The 13,854-nt window shown below is 47.6% G+C and overlaps 2 protein-coding genes across 6 annotated transcripts in view; both read left to right on the plus strand.

The window, feature by feature from the left end:
- The first annotated feature begins 633 nt into the window (after nucleotides 1–633).
- MANBAL (mannosidase beta like) lies at nucleotides 634–10,207 on the plus strand. Of its 4 annotated transcripts, none has more exons than XM_065691590.1 (3): nucleotides 634–728; nucleotides 4,539–4,736; nucleotides 7,747–10,207. In XM_065691590.1, exons 2-3 carry the CDS (start codon nucleotides 4,587–4,589, stop codon nucleotides 7,852–7,854), a joined length of 258 nt encoding a protein of 85 aa, XP_065547662.1. In that variant the 5' UTR covers nucleotides 634–728; nucleotides 4,539–4,586; the 3' UTR covers nucleotides 7,855–10,207. The 4 variants fall into 4 exon arrangements, with proteins under 4 accessions (XP_065547662.1, XP_065547660.1, XP_065547659.1 ...); XM_065691588.1 differs by lacking the exon at nucleotides 634–728 and adding an exon at nucleotides 846–943; XM_065691587.1 differs by lacking the exon at nucleotides 634–728 and adding an exon at nucleotides 936–966.
- Nucleotides 10,208–12,930: 2,723 nt separating this feature from the next.
- SRC (SRC proto-oncogene, non-receptor tyrosine kinase) overlaps nucleotides 12,931–13,854 on the plus strand; it is a 32,814-nt gene continuing 31,890 nt past the window's right edge. Inside the window, exon 1 of one of the 2 annotated variants that reach the window (XM_065691240.1) lies at nucleotides 12,931–13,080. The gene's annotated coding sequence lies outside the window, so the exon portion shown is untranslated. The remainder of the gene's footprint in view (nucleotides 13,081–13,854) is intronic. The other variant, XM_065691237.1, reaches the window with a different exon arrangement.

The raw sequence follows: 13,854 nt of genomic DNA on the forward strand, positions 1-13,854 counted from the left end.
ACTGACCACCTTCCCTGAGCTCTGCATTCATCCCTCACCCCGTGCTCAGCAGGGGCAGTGGAAGCTCTGGTAATTATTTAAGAGTCGTTTTCTCTTTAGGTTATTTTATGCTAGAAGAATTTCATTGTCCAGGTGTCTCTGGCCTCTGTAGCTTGCAGCCATGTGCGTTCTCCAGTTGTCTGTCAAGTCTTCCGCACTAAAAAGGATAAAAGGTTTTTAATCCAATTGCTCAAAACCTTTGAAACAGTGTCATTAATACCCATTTAATTCAAATGCCTGGTAACAGCCTACATAATCCTTTCATTTCAAATGCCACACCTCACTCCCTTCAGTAGATAAGCAACCGATTAGGTTTTTCCCCAGAGTATTTAGGCTCTCTGGTAGTAAAGCTCTGCAGCAAAACTAACCTGGCACTCCTGACACTTTCAGGTTAGGAAAAGGGCAAACCAAATCACATTCTTTAAATACCACAAACGAGCCAAACAGAGCACAAGCTGATTTTCCATCTTACCGAGACAGCTCCATTTCAGAGCTGGATACTCAATCAGAATATTAAAAACCAAATAAATCCCTGGCCAAAAGCAAAGCCAGAAGCGTGTGTCTTAATTATTACTGCCAGAGCGCTTCAAGGGAGCACATCAAAACCTCGTGGATGAAGAGAAACCCAACGGGACGGAAGGGCCACGCTATTGATGGTGGGGATTAAGAAGCTCGCACTGATTTAGGGGGTGAGTACAAGGGGCTTGGCTACTGTGGGGACCCCCGGGGGCCGGCACCCATAGGAGCCTCCAGCCGGGGCGGGTGCAGCCGAGCGGCCTCGGGGGCCTTCGGCAGGAACCGCGCGGCGGAGCCTCCCCGCAGGCCGCCCGTAGCAACGCGGAGCCCCGGGCGGTTGCTAGGGGCGGGGCGCGCTTCCGGCTGGGCGGGGATCACTTCCGGCACGGTGAGGCCTGGCCGAGCGGGGCGGTGAGCGGGCCGGCAGCGGGAGGGGGTATCGGGGCCGGGGGCTGCAGGGGGGTCCGGAGCGGCGGGGCTGCTGGAAGGGGCTCTGCTCCAAGGGGCTCTGCTCCGGCGGAGCCTCGACGGCTCCGTAGCGGTTGCTCCTCCTCCTTCTGCAGCCGGGCTGGTCGCGGGTAGAAGCGGCAGAGCGCGGTCCCGTGGAGGAGGAGCTGTGTGTGCCCTGCGCTGAGGCTGCACGGCTGCTTCTCCTTTCGGACCCTGGTATGGCTGGGCGCAGCGGGCCCGTGAGCCTGCAGCCGGGCTGCTCAGCCGCGGTAATGGCTGCTTATAGCGGTGCTGAGCGCACGCAGATGCCCCTGAAGGCAGTATTGTCCAGTCTCCATCCTAGCACCTACTAAGTCATTTCTTGCCATGTCCTTTGACAGCAGCTTTTACCTTCTGCACCAATACCGTTGCTCTTTTTTCCACCCCAATAGGAAGCTAATGTCTATCACTTAAAGTGCTTCATGTCTAATCGCTTAAAGTGCTTCTATAGCTTTGTCCTATGCTGATTATTTATATAGTGCTAGGTCCTGAAGATGCCAGCTGGGAAACATAGGACAGTGAGAAGAAAGGTTTGAGCGTGCCCTGGCTCCATTGAGGTGGCTGGTTTATGGCCCTGACCCTGAAAACACACAGTTGTGTATGACAGGGTCTGATCCTGTGTCTAGGGGGATGGCTGCATTTTCAGTGGTGGCACTGAGGAAGAGCACAAGCCTGTAGCCCTAAGTAGCCCCTCACTGGTCCTGTGGTACAGCTCTGGCTTTGCCTGAGGATAGAACCCTTTTGTGCAGGGGTAGCTGTTTGCTGTAAAATCCTGACAGAGGCAAATAGTCAAAATCAGTTCCCATAGCAAAGTGCATGTGTTTGTGACCTATTTCTGCTGTGATGTTCCAGCAAGATGGCCAAGCCTTTGGGGAGGGGTGGTAGCTGCTGTGAGACCGGATAAGTAAGCTGGAGGGGTGAAGGGGAAGTGTCTTCTGAGGGTCTGACATAGGAGTACCCGTCATTAAATGCAGTTTAAGAACGGTTACTTTAAGTGTAGCCATGTTAATAGATGAGGTGGTCTGAGGAAAAGGTGGTTGATAACCTGCGAGGAAGAAGAAGCAGCCAAGGAAGAGGTGGTAAAACTGTTAGCTTCTTGGGAACAGGGAGGAAAACTCCATTGTCATCCAGAGACCTGCTGGATGAGCTGTAAGGTACAGTGCAAGGAAGTTGTGCTTGCAGTGAGGAAACCCTGTGCAAACTTCTGGGTATGGTGGGGAAGGGTGAACCCTGCTTCCCCCAGGTTCAGCTTTGGCCTGCTCATGTATGTAAGCTTCAGCCTCCTTGCCTGGGCAGGTTTGGGTGCTGTGTTAACCACAGGAGTTTTAAAACAGGGAAGAATTTTGCAAACATTACTTTAGGTCCATTGATAGGTTGGAATGGGAGTTGCTTGCTGTGGCTCCTGTGCAAGCAAGGACACTCTATGACTAGTTGGAGCACGATGTCAGGTCTTTGAGCATATTTCATGGGGTAATGCTTAAAATGGTAGTGGCAGCTGCTGCCAGCCTGCTTGAGAGCTCCTGATGCAGGTCACGTCACCTGGGATTTATTAGAGAATTACTAATACCCTCAAGGGAAGTGAAACAGAAAAGGGGAAAGGAGGAGGAGACTTGCAGAAGATGAGGATTATTTGTTTTCACTGTATTGGTTTCTTTTTCTGGTTTATTTTTGTGTGCTCTCTTTCCGGTGTATGAGTCAGGATTCTCAGTAGGAGTTTGTCCTGAGAAAACTCCAGGTGAGGAATGAAGCCACGTCCCTTCCTGTGCTGTTTGAGGAAGCGGGTGGGCAAGCATAATGTTTTCAAGAGAGAGCCCCATAAATAACGTTGTGATAAAATGCAATTCAAGGGTGAAGTTTCCCATGGTTCTGTTTCTTGCTGAGGAGCTGCTGCCTTAGTGGGTTGGAGGAGAGGGCCGAGAGCCTTTTTGACTTTAAAAGCAGTTAGGGATGAGCCACGTTTGTGCTTTGTTGACACCATCGTATGTCCTGTGCAGCCTCTGGGGCTGTGTTGGGACTTGCTGAGTCTGAGTGGCCCAGTATGTGTTCTGGCTTCATGCACAGGTCCCACATGGCTTTTGTTTACTGAGTTTTAATCAGAATTTGAGGAAAAAAACCCAACCCTTTCACTAAAGTCCAGACCTGAAGGGACCATGAGAGGTCGCTTGTTCTTAGTGCCTGATTCGGAGGCAGGATTATATACACTCACACCCCATCCCAGGTGAAGGCTTATCTGTTCTCCTCCTCTGAATCACCAGTAATGGGTTCCACAGTCTCTGTTCTCCTGGGGCTGCAGCTCGTGCAGTTTGGAATTTCCCCTCTCTTTCAAAACTCAAAATAACATCCCACATTTCAGATGAATTAAAATTATTTCTTGTCATTTATATACCACTCCTTTTAGTATGTCGTGACATTTGCCAAATGACACTTGTCTTTTATGCAATATCATTGAATTGTCTTAGATGTATCAACTATAACTTTACTCAGATTGTAGTCTAAGTTTAGCATCTTTCTGAACTAGGTCACATCAGCAGAGTGTAGAAATCTCCTCCTAGGCTGAGAAATACACAGCCTGCTTTGGAGGTAATTTCTAGGAGGCAGATCACCACCATTCAGCTGAAACATTCACGCAGCACAATCTCACACCCAAGCTTTTGTAATACAGAGAATTGTAAGTATCAGTAAGTAGTGCTGATTCAGTAAGTATGCACCAGGCTCATACAGGTCAGGGGAACTGATTCAGACAGTAATCACAGCTGAGCTCTGATGGCATCTCGGACTAACCGAATTTCCCTTTTGGGACTTTCTGTGGTGTGCTCCAGCGATTCTGGCAGGAGAGTTCTCCCTTAATGTAGAAAGCCATTACTCATTCATAGAATGAATTGACAACTCCATTAGCAAAAGATAAAGAAGGAAGAATGGATGGTCTGTGGCTGAGAAACTAGCTCGGGACCCAGGAGGTCAATGTTTAACTCTGCCACAAACTACATGTGTGACCATCTCAAGGTATATGGGGCTTAGTGTAACCAGCCATTAAAACCATGCCTAACTTTAAACACATAACTCATCCTCTGTCTTCAACAGATCTACCTTCTGTGTGGTTTATTTAAGTAGCAGTTGGCTTTGTACACCATCTAAATCAACAAGGCTGTGACCACATATACAGTGTAATAGTCATCTTGCATGAAAGTCAGGGAGAAATCTATTCTTCTTAAGCTTTTCCTTTACCGTTTCATGAACATTGTTCATACTGTGTTTGTCTTCCCCTCACTTGCAAATGAACTGGTAGTAGCATCGGTGCACTATTTTCATAGGCAGGTTATAAAAGAGAAGCATCCAAATAAAATGTAACACTCATTTCCCTCTTCATTATTGGTTCTGTAGATCAAGGGTATCTTCAACAAACCTGCATGAGATAGTCCATCATTTGTTGATAATGGAAAGTGAATACCTGAAGGCATGACGCAAATAATTGCTCTTTTTTTCCCTCCTTGTAGTAACCAATCTTCTTGAGAGCATTAGAGGAGAAGAAGGGTGCACCCACGATGGCTGCTGAGTTGGATTTCTCCCCACCCGAAATCCCTGAGCCCACGTTCATGGAGAATGTGCTACGCTATGGACTCTTCTTTGGAGCCATTTTCCAGCTTATCTGTGTGCTGGCCATAATCCTACCAGTGTCCAAATCCCATAAGACAGTAAGCAGTGCTCTTTAATATTGATGGGCAGAGTTGGAAAAAGTAGGATGGGAGGCAACTTTTTGAGTATCTAATGGAGACACAGTGGTCTGCCCCTGGGATTGATGACAGTTTCATTGTTCTTTTTCCTTCCTTCCAGCTTTCCCACCTTCAGCTTTTGTCTTGTGATTTACCACCATACTAGAAAGTCAGGAACAAATACCTGAGCCAGGGGCTCTCTAATTATCAGTGAAAAAAGTGACCTGAAGCACTGGCAAGGTGTGCTAAATGTACATGATGTTCCTGACTGTGCAGGAAGTGGCTTTAGTCCCAACACCAGATTGTCCACCTGCTGATTTGTTTTATTAATTGCCAGACTTTCCCCTTAGCAGGACCTGCCTTTCAGGAAATGACTTTGGGCTCTTGTTTGTATAAAGTTGTTGGGAACAAGATATAGGTGATATTTCTAGTATATTCTAAGATATACAAGGTATCTAAGATACCTAAGAAGGGTGTGGGCCTGCTCAGGGGAGTTCAGAGGGGGCCACGAAGATGCTTTGAAGACTGGAGCAGCTCTGTGCTGGAGCCAGGCTGAGAGAGCTGGGCTTGTTCAGCCTGGACAAGAGAAGGCACTGGGGAGACCTTAGAGCAGCTCCAGTGCCTAAAGGGGCTACAGGAAACCTGGAGAGGGGCTTTGGACAAGGGCCTGTAGGGACAGGATGAGGGGAATGGCTTTAACCTGCCCGAGGGGAGACTGAGATGAGCTCTTAGGCAGAAGCTCTTCCCTGTGAGGGTGCTGAGGCGCTGGCACAGGGTGCCCAGAGAAGCTGTGGCTGCCCCATCCCTGGCAGTGCTCAAGGCCAGGTTGGACACAGGGGCTTGGAGCAAGCTGCTCCAGTGGAAGGGGTCCCTGCCCATGGCAGGGGTTGAAGCTGGATGAGTTTTAATGCCTCTTTCAACCCAAACCAGTCTGGGGTTCCAGTGCAAGGAAGGCAGTTTTCAGTACTGACGTCCAGTCCTGTGCCACCAAGTGAAGGATGCTTTGATGCAGTTGGTACAGGAAAAGGTTAAAGTGGAAGATTGAAGTGAGCTACAGGACTCCTGTTCCTCTAAACTGGACCCCACTGGGATGACCTGCATCCCCCTGGCTTTTCAGATAAAAGAACTCCATGTGCTGGGGACAGGGATTTCAGTGTTGGTGATCTGGCAGCAAGTTTGGTGGTTTGATACAGATTTTGTCTAAATGCTTGTGGTGTATTTTCAGTAACAACTCGGCATGGAAAGTGTTGTTTTCAGGCTATCTTTATCTGCCTTGTGCAGAAGGAAGCATGGAAATTTTCAGCCTATGTGAGGAAGGGAATGCCTGAGGGCAAGGCATGGTGTGAAGGATGTAGTTCATGACCCAACTTTTCCACCTTTAGCTGCTGGTGTGATGTGAAGTTGCAGTGATGTACTGGCTTAGTGACACTGCCCCAGCATGGGTGCATTCTGTCCTGCTCAGGAGCTGCAGCTCCCAGCAGGGAGATGATGGTCATGGCTGCTGGTCACGATGCAGTGGCATTGCAAGTCTTGCACTGTTATTCTGCAGCCACCAGCACCCATCTGTTATAGTCCATGGTTTCCCCTGATAAATATTTAAGAAGCACTGAGGAGCCTGATTCTTGAAAGCTGGAAAGAGTGAGAGCTTTAGTTTGAAGTGTGAAAGTGAAGACCAGGCCTGCGATTAAACTGCTCACGCTCAAGGACCTGTTACTGTTTGAGTTTGCAAGCATGCTTTGACGTTTGCTTGCTCTACTTTTTACTTTCTCCACATGTCCTCTAGATTTACTGTCCATATGACTAATTTACAAGACTGTGAACACCAGAGGCTCCCCCTCCCAATCTTCGGAATGATACTTGAGTCTGGGTAGGATAGTAGGATCTCTGTCTTGGAGGCTTTGGGCTTTGGAGTCTACCTTGGTTTGAACGTTAGAAGGCAGCAGTGTTCACTTCACGGCAGCTGCATCTGTGAGCAATATACTGCATGTTGCTCCATTCCTCCAGAGTCTGCTGGCTCTCCATACACTGATTACAGCCCTTGGAAAGCCAGCCAAGTCTCCTTCCTTGGAAAGCCACACAGATGTGAACTCTTAATAGCCCAGTAACTTGAGAGATGTTTGAACCAAGCTCTTTGATTAAAAGGATACTGTCAGATGCTCGCCTCCCCCTCCATTATCTGGAGCGCTGTCTTGGAAGCCTGAAACTAGCACGTCTTGCTCAGCCATTTTTTGTGTGTCCTTTTCCAGTTGGCACACACTGACTGATAGAAACCAAGATGCTAAAGCAATATTTATACTCAAATGCATTTAATGAAAGGAGGCAATCTGCATGTGTGTGCTTTCTCAGATGAGACTGGCGCTGTTCCCTTGTGTTTTTACAAGATAACTAGACTTTATTTCCCAGGGCTGAAATACTATCTGTCATCTTCCCTGAAGGAAACAAGCAGCATATCTAAGCATTCCTTATTAGTCCAGGTGAAAAAAGCTTTGCCTGCAATTCCCTCCCTGGATTTGGGGCTCAATTTGGAGGCTTTGAACTGAAATCTTACTACTGTGTGGGGGAGTATTTTTTGTCTTGCCCATGATAATGGTTAACATTCAGCAGAAATACCGTGAGTGTTTCCACTGGTGATTATCTGATATCTTCTCCCTTTCCTAATTTGAATCGTTTTCATTTAGTGTTGATTTTCTTGCCTTTAAAGTTGGTTTTGTTTTTCTTTTCCAAATGCTGTTTTAGACACTTCAGCTCTTAACGGCTTCTGTGGTAACAAGCTGCTTCTGTGCATAAACTGACACTCATCAAAAAGCACATGCAGGAGAAGCAGAGATGGTGCTGCTTGAGTCTCATTAAACGTAGGCTCAGTTTGATATAGAAGTGTTCCAACAGGGACACCCAGCGTTTGCTTCCTTTGGCTTATAATCAGATTCCCTAAGCGAGCTGTCAGCAAATCATAAGAACAAGTTACTGACTGTTTCTCAATTGATTCTTGTAGGACTCTGAGAGTTTTGAGCCCAAGAATTCAGAGACAGTGAAGAAGCCAAAGGCAACTGCTCCACAGATAAGCAAGAAACCTAAGAAGGAAACCAAAAAGAAACGATAAAGGCATGAGCAATGAGCCTCAAAAGGCAAAATAATCACCTATAATCACGCTTCCCCGGAGATGACATCAAAGGCAACTCACTAGATTAAATGGTTCTCTGGCATTGCCATGTTTTACCTTTCAGAGACAAGGGAGAAGGAACTTTAGAAGAGTGGAAGGGGTGGGGTTCTACCATAGATTTCTTATAAGCAAAGAGGACTTCATATGTCCAGGACTTCATCTGACATGATTAATGTGTCAATCACCATTAAAGTGACTTCTGTCATTCCTGCTGGGTAGAGAGGCCTGTTGTCCTAGCTCCACCATGCTGGCTGGGGTTCCTAGTCCAGTCCCTGGAGAAGGTGGAGCATGGGCTGCTACTTTGGATACTGGTTTGTGTTGTATTTTTTGAAGGCGGAGGGATCAAATGGATCAAGGATACCACACTACACAGCTTTGTATTCATTCATCTCTGTTGTCATCTAGTCTGAAATACATAGCTGCATTTTATGGCTTAATAATAACGTCTTTGTCATATTCTTTAATTCTTTAGGTAATAACTCATCAGATTCCAGACTGCAGTAGATGAAAGCCTTCATTTCCCCAGCGTCGCTACCTTTTTTACTCCCCACCCATGCACTTTACATTCCCACCCTGGAAAGCAGGTGCAGTTCAGGGAATTGAGGCTGTGATGGGGACTGCAAAAAACAAGGAACAATTTGATTTTGGGAGGTGCAAAATTTAATGTGTGTGTTAATGGGGTTCCAAAGTTTCTTTTCCCAAGTACTGTGTGTTAGAGAAAAGCTGATCTGAGGTGAGAGTCTTGGAGCAGGGAACTGGTTGTGTATCAGACAGCACTGCCTGGCTGTACTGTTGATAAACCTCCTGTCAGGCAGCTGAGTGCTAACCACATGCTCCATTTCAACGTGGCTGGGGCTTGTTGCATTTGCAGTCTCCCTCTCAGCCTTGCCTGCTGCAGTCTCCTGCATCTCCTCTTGCTGAATTCTCCCTGAAGTTAAATATGATCTCAGCCTGAGGAGATCCAGGGGGTGGCAAGCTGCCTGTGTACCATGACTATATAGCAAGAGACAAATACACAATGTTCCTTCAGGCTCTGCCCCTCCAGGTCCAGGGACAACCTAGTATTAGATTTAAATATGGCTAGACAGGACTGGAAAGAGATAGGTGGTGACATAGCCACAGAGTCTCTGTAGGGCAGCTTGAGCTTCCTGAAGCCAGCTCACATCTTGGTTTGTTTGATCATGAATGAGTCAATGGGAGGGGAACTTGCTCTTGTAGGCGCACCCAGGGTTCAGAGCGGCTTTGAAGGGCAGGCTTCTCTCTAGCAGGGCTGGAAGTCTGAGAACCTTTTTGCATACATAGCCTCCCATCCTCAATTTACAAATGCCTTGGGAGCCCAGATGTGGTAGCAGTGTTGTGCTGGGTGTTCTCAACAGGAATTGAACAACACATTTACACCATTAGCGTTTAGAACAGCCATGTTCACTGCTCGCTCTTGGTTTTGGTGGGTGAGACAAATGGATCCCAGTACCAGTCTGATTAACCTCTCACTGCTTCCTCTGCTCCAGGCTCTGCTTCCCTTAACCAGAATGCTGATACCAAGGTGCGCTGCTTAAAATCCAGCTTAGAATTCTGCTTTAAATTCAGCATTTTCTTCCTTTTTTTAAGCTACATAAAGGCAATCCTAGGACAGAACAAAGCATGGGAGACTCAAGCATTCTGCCATTGCTTTGAGTTCTCAGTACAAAGAAACATTACAGAAATTTCCCAGGCAAATAACAAAGAACAATACTGTGTTATAAGTTTCCATTACGGACCTGTGTTCCTGTCTGGAATCTGCGGGGGAAAGAAGAGCGTGGCCACTGCCCTGGACAGGTACTGCAAGATCATTTCTTCCATTTTAATAAAAGAGGATGGTGGTGGTTTTATCTAAAAGACTCTGGTTTTCTGCAAGTTGCCTAAAGGAGGGGTTAATGCTTTAACGTAACTGCAACTATTGAAAGAGTAGCACATGCATTACCCAAAATACAGAAGTGCTTCTACAGCTAAGAACCAGGTAGCAATGAGCGCTGTGTGGTTGTTACCTGAAATAGCAGGCTACTACATCCACATCTACATCTGGCTGGTTTACTCATTGCTAAGTAGAAATCGTGGTTGTTGGGGTTTGGTTTTGTTGGGGGAGGAGGGATTAAGATAAATGTCCCAGTCTGTTCTTGACAGTAGTATACCTATTTGAATGCTTTTGTTAGCTGAACTTATAGTGTGTTTTTAGAGATGATGAATATCCCATGTGTTTTAGTTTCTCTTGACATGTGTAATAAATACAATCAGAATCTCTTTGTTTAAAAAGAAATCTCTTTTTAAAGTTGTGCTGCCTTTTCCATGCATTCATTGTGAAAGCTGCCAGAACTCACACTATAGGAACACAGGGACATAAATAACCTATTCATAAAAATGATCCATTAAAGGAAAGCCTTTCAGATCCTTTAATCTGTGAGAAATTGGTTAGTTAATACTGTCAGGCATGTGTACATCTGTATTTGTGTTTGACTTGGAAGTAGGGAACTGTCTCCCAGTACAACTTCACCTTCTTGGGAAGGAAGGAGGAAATGCTGCAATGACTAAATGAATTTGCCTCTTAGGAGAGATTTTGCCTCCAAGAGCCCCCATGAAGGTGGCAATAATAAAGGCATTATTTGTTAATAATCCAAGCAGGGGATTAGATGGGATTCAGTAGGCTGGTAATAAGGATTTTCAGTAGCCCCTCGGCTGTAGCTCAGGTTTACATGCAGGAGTATGGAGCTGGCTGGTGGCTCTTCTTGGCGGTGGTTAAGACCAGAGTGGTAGCCAAGATCTGGCAAGCGTCTGTTGGTTTCTTCACCAGAAAACCAAAGCTAGAGAAGGACCAGTGTGGTGACTCCTCTAATTCCCAAGCATTTTTCTCCAGGCTGTTCTGTAATTAACATCCTAAAGGGAGCTGAAGGCCTCATTAAGTCAATTTTATTGAAAGGGAGGTTTTCAAAGGTCTGCCTTCAGATACCAGCTAGCTGGCAGCATGGGACAAGCAGCACCTTGCTCTGCCACCCAAGGCCCTGGAGCTGGGCTGAGAGCTGAGTTTCCTCTGCTATTGTGTGTCATGAAGTTCCTCTCCCTCCACAGGCCAAGCCTCAGCTCTGAAGAATCATGGTGGGGAGTTGAGAATTCCTTGCTTTGTTTTTGATCGCATTCCCAGAGTTCTGCCTCTCTGACCACGCTCATCTTGAAAGCTGTGGCCATCGCCATCCCCTTGAGCTGTCCCACACTCACAATGCATCCTTGTGCTCCTCTGGCACAAGCAGCACAGTCCCTTGAGGCAGGCTAGTAAGTAGCTTGTGACTGGAGTGCCAGTTCACACAGTTCAATTAAATCCCTGCTAATCTTGTTCAGACCTAATTTACTTTCATTCTCACAAACATGCTTCTCTCTGCTTCAGAGGGGTTCTGGTGAGGTTCCCTATTGATAGGAACTGGAGAGCCCAGGGCTGTCTTTGAGGAGGACTGGTGTTTGCAGAGGAGCCCCCTTGTCGAGTCAAGAACCAAGATTATTCCCCAGTCTGTCATGAAGAATGTGAAAATACTTCTTCAGTGGCTGGACTGCAGGGAGGGTCAAGGCTGGATCTGATGATGCTTGAGGAGAAAATAAGGAAGCTGTAGGAGGGGAGGAGCTGCTCAGTATCCCTGTTTCCCAGGGCACTGCTGAACTGTTCTCCTGTGTGCATGTGTTGATTTTTGGACAGATCTGGAGTGCTGGACTTCTCTCTTGGGAGCCTCTCTTAGGCTGATACTTCTTTCAGGCAGAAGTTGTGTTGTTCACAGCCTGTGGCCTGCAGGGATAGAGGTGACTGTATTGATTTAGTTGTTTGTTAATCTCATGAGGCATCAGAGACTGACTGCAGTGAGAAGCTGGGATGATGAATGGAGAGTGCTGGAGCACAGAGCATGGATGCTTGGCTGCTGATAAGGTTGATTGCCAGCTTTGGCACGGGGAAGGGATCTGACCTTCCTCTTCCTCCTCCTCCTCTAGCCAGAAGGGATGATTTGGTTGGGGAGCATTCCCTTTCTCTCTGGCAAGAGACATGGGCTGTAATCAGTGCTTGCATTTCTTCTTAAATTGGCAGTTACTGCGGGTCCAAGGTCCTGTTTGTCTCCTCTGGTAGTTTGTGGCTTTTGAGTGTTTTTGGGGGATGTTCTCTGGATGTTGGTACATGGGCCAGTGTGCAGCAGCTGATCAAAATGTCTGTTGCTTAGGACTGGCAGTCACAGGGCAATGAACTCAGCTTCCTGCCTTTCCCTTGAAATTCAGCTGATTTACCCATTTCATTATGATTCTTCAGAATTTGTGGCCTTGCTGTCACCATAATTCCCCTTCATGCCCCATCTTGATGATGCTTCCACTCTGTATACTCATGTCCATTGCAGTTCTTCTGTCCTTGCAGCCAAATTTTACCTGCCGGTGGCAGACTGTGCATCTCACCTGCTGTCACTGATACAAAGAAAGAACATGTGGAGAAGCATCCAGGATGGAGAAAGTGTCCCCTTGTAATCAGCCCTTTTAGTGTGTTTCTCTTCCCTCATAATTTCTTCAACCAGCAGATGTAGCTGCTGGGGAAGGACATCTCCACCTTGGAAGCCGCAGGTCTACCCAGGAAGCTGTGCCATGCACATCAGCTGCCCCCTGAGCCAAGAGGAATTAAAGCGATCAAATATTACACATCCCATCCCTGGCAGTGTTCAAGGCCAGCTTGGACGGGGCTCGGGGCAACCTGCTCTAGTGGGAGGTGTCCCTGCCTGTGGCAGGGGGTTGGAACTGGATGAGCTTTAAGGTCCCTTCCAACCCAAGCCATTCTATGATACGATTCTATGATTCCAAGCTCTTGTGATAAGTGAGTGCTCTGGTGCTGTGCGTCCTTCACACCACCCATTCAGATCCTGCTCCTCCTTGCCAGCACATACAGATTAGTCTTGTGCAATCCCAAACCTCTTGCAGTGCTCACTTCTCCCAGCTTCCCTGCTTTTATTTAGTGCCTGGAGGCCCCGATGTGGCTTTGATGCTCCTTGCACCCTGCTTGCTGGAGGCGTGAGCAGCCACGCACCAGGAAACCACAGTCCTACTGGGACCACAGTGTCATAGACCAGAGGAGAGAAGCTGACAGGTTCCTCCATGGCTTGAGTCCAGCATTTTTGGCTGGTAGGTACAAGGTAAACCTGCTTTGGATCACATCTGCTTTGCTTTTTAAACTCAACTGTTGCCTCGTTGATGTCTCATGTCACACTTGCAGAGCTTGGCTCCTGAATGGGGGATGCTGTGGATGGAGGGGGTTGAAGGGCTTTCACTTCTTATCTTCAGTTCTTGGCAAGGAGCTAGTACCATGTTCTACTAGAATTCCTATTTACGTGCTAAAAGCAGTGTTCCTTATTTGTGAAACCCGCACTGTTCCTTGCCAGAAGGCTGTCCCAGCCTCCGAGGTGCGGCCCTCTTTAAGTGTCAAGGTCAGCCAGTCCCAGTTCATGGACTGGGGCCATGGAAAGGCATCAGCAGTGGCCTGAGATGTCTCATACTCTGCTGAAGCTGAGGCTACAACCTGGGAGTCCCTGGCTCCAAGGCTAGTCCCGGCTGCCTTCCCTTTGGCTGCTTCTTCTTCAAAAGCCATCCCAAGTTTGTGAATTCACCTTGCCAAAAGCCAGACTCCGGAGTACGACAGGCACTGGTGAGCTCTCACAGAGCAGAGCTGCTCCCTCCCTCAGACGTCCCTCAGACGCTTCCTGCTAGTATTTGTGCCTTGGCTCTGGCAGTGCAGGCAGGAACTGGCGTGGGGCTGTGTCCCCCTGCCTCCTGAGGGCAGCTCTTGCGCATGAAGGGCCCTCGCTGCAGTGAATGGCTGGCCCGTGGCTGCTGGGTCTGCACGGGAGAGGAGGGTCCTCATGGCTGTGGTCCCCACAAAGGCAGCTACTTGTGATGCTG

The sequence above is a fragment of the Lathamus discolor genome, chromosome 11 (genome assembly GCF_037157495.1).
Source record: "Lathamus discolor isolate bLatDis1 chromosome 11, bLatDis1.hap1, whole genome shotgun sequence".
NCBI lineage: Eukaryota > Metazoa > Chordata > Aves > Psittaciformes > Psittacidae > Lathamus > Lathamus discolor.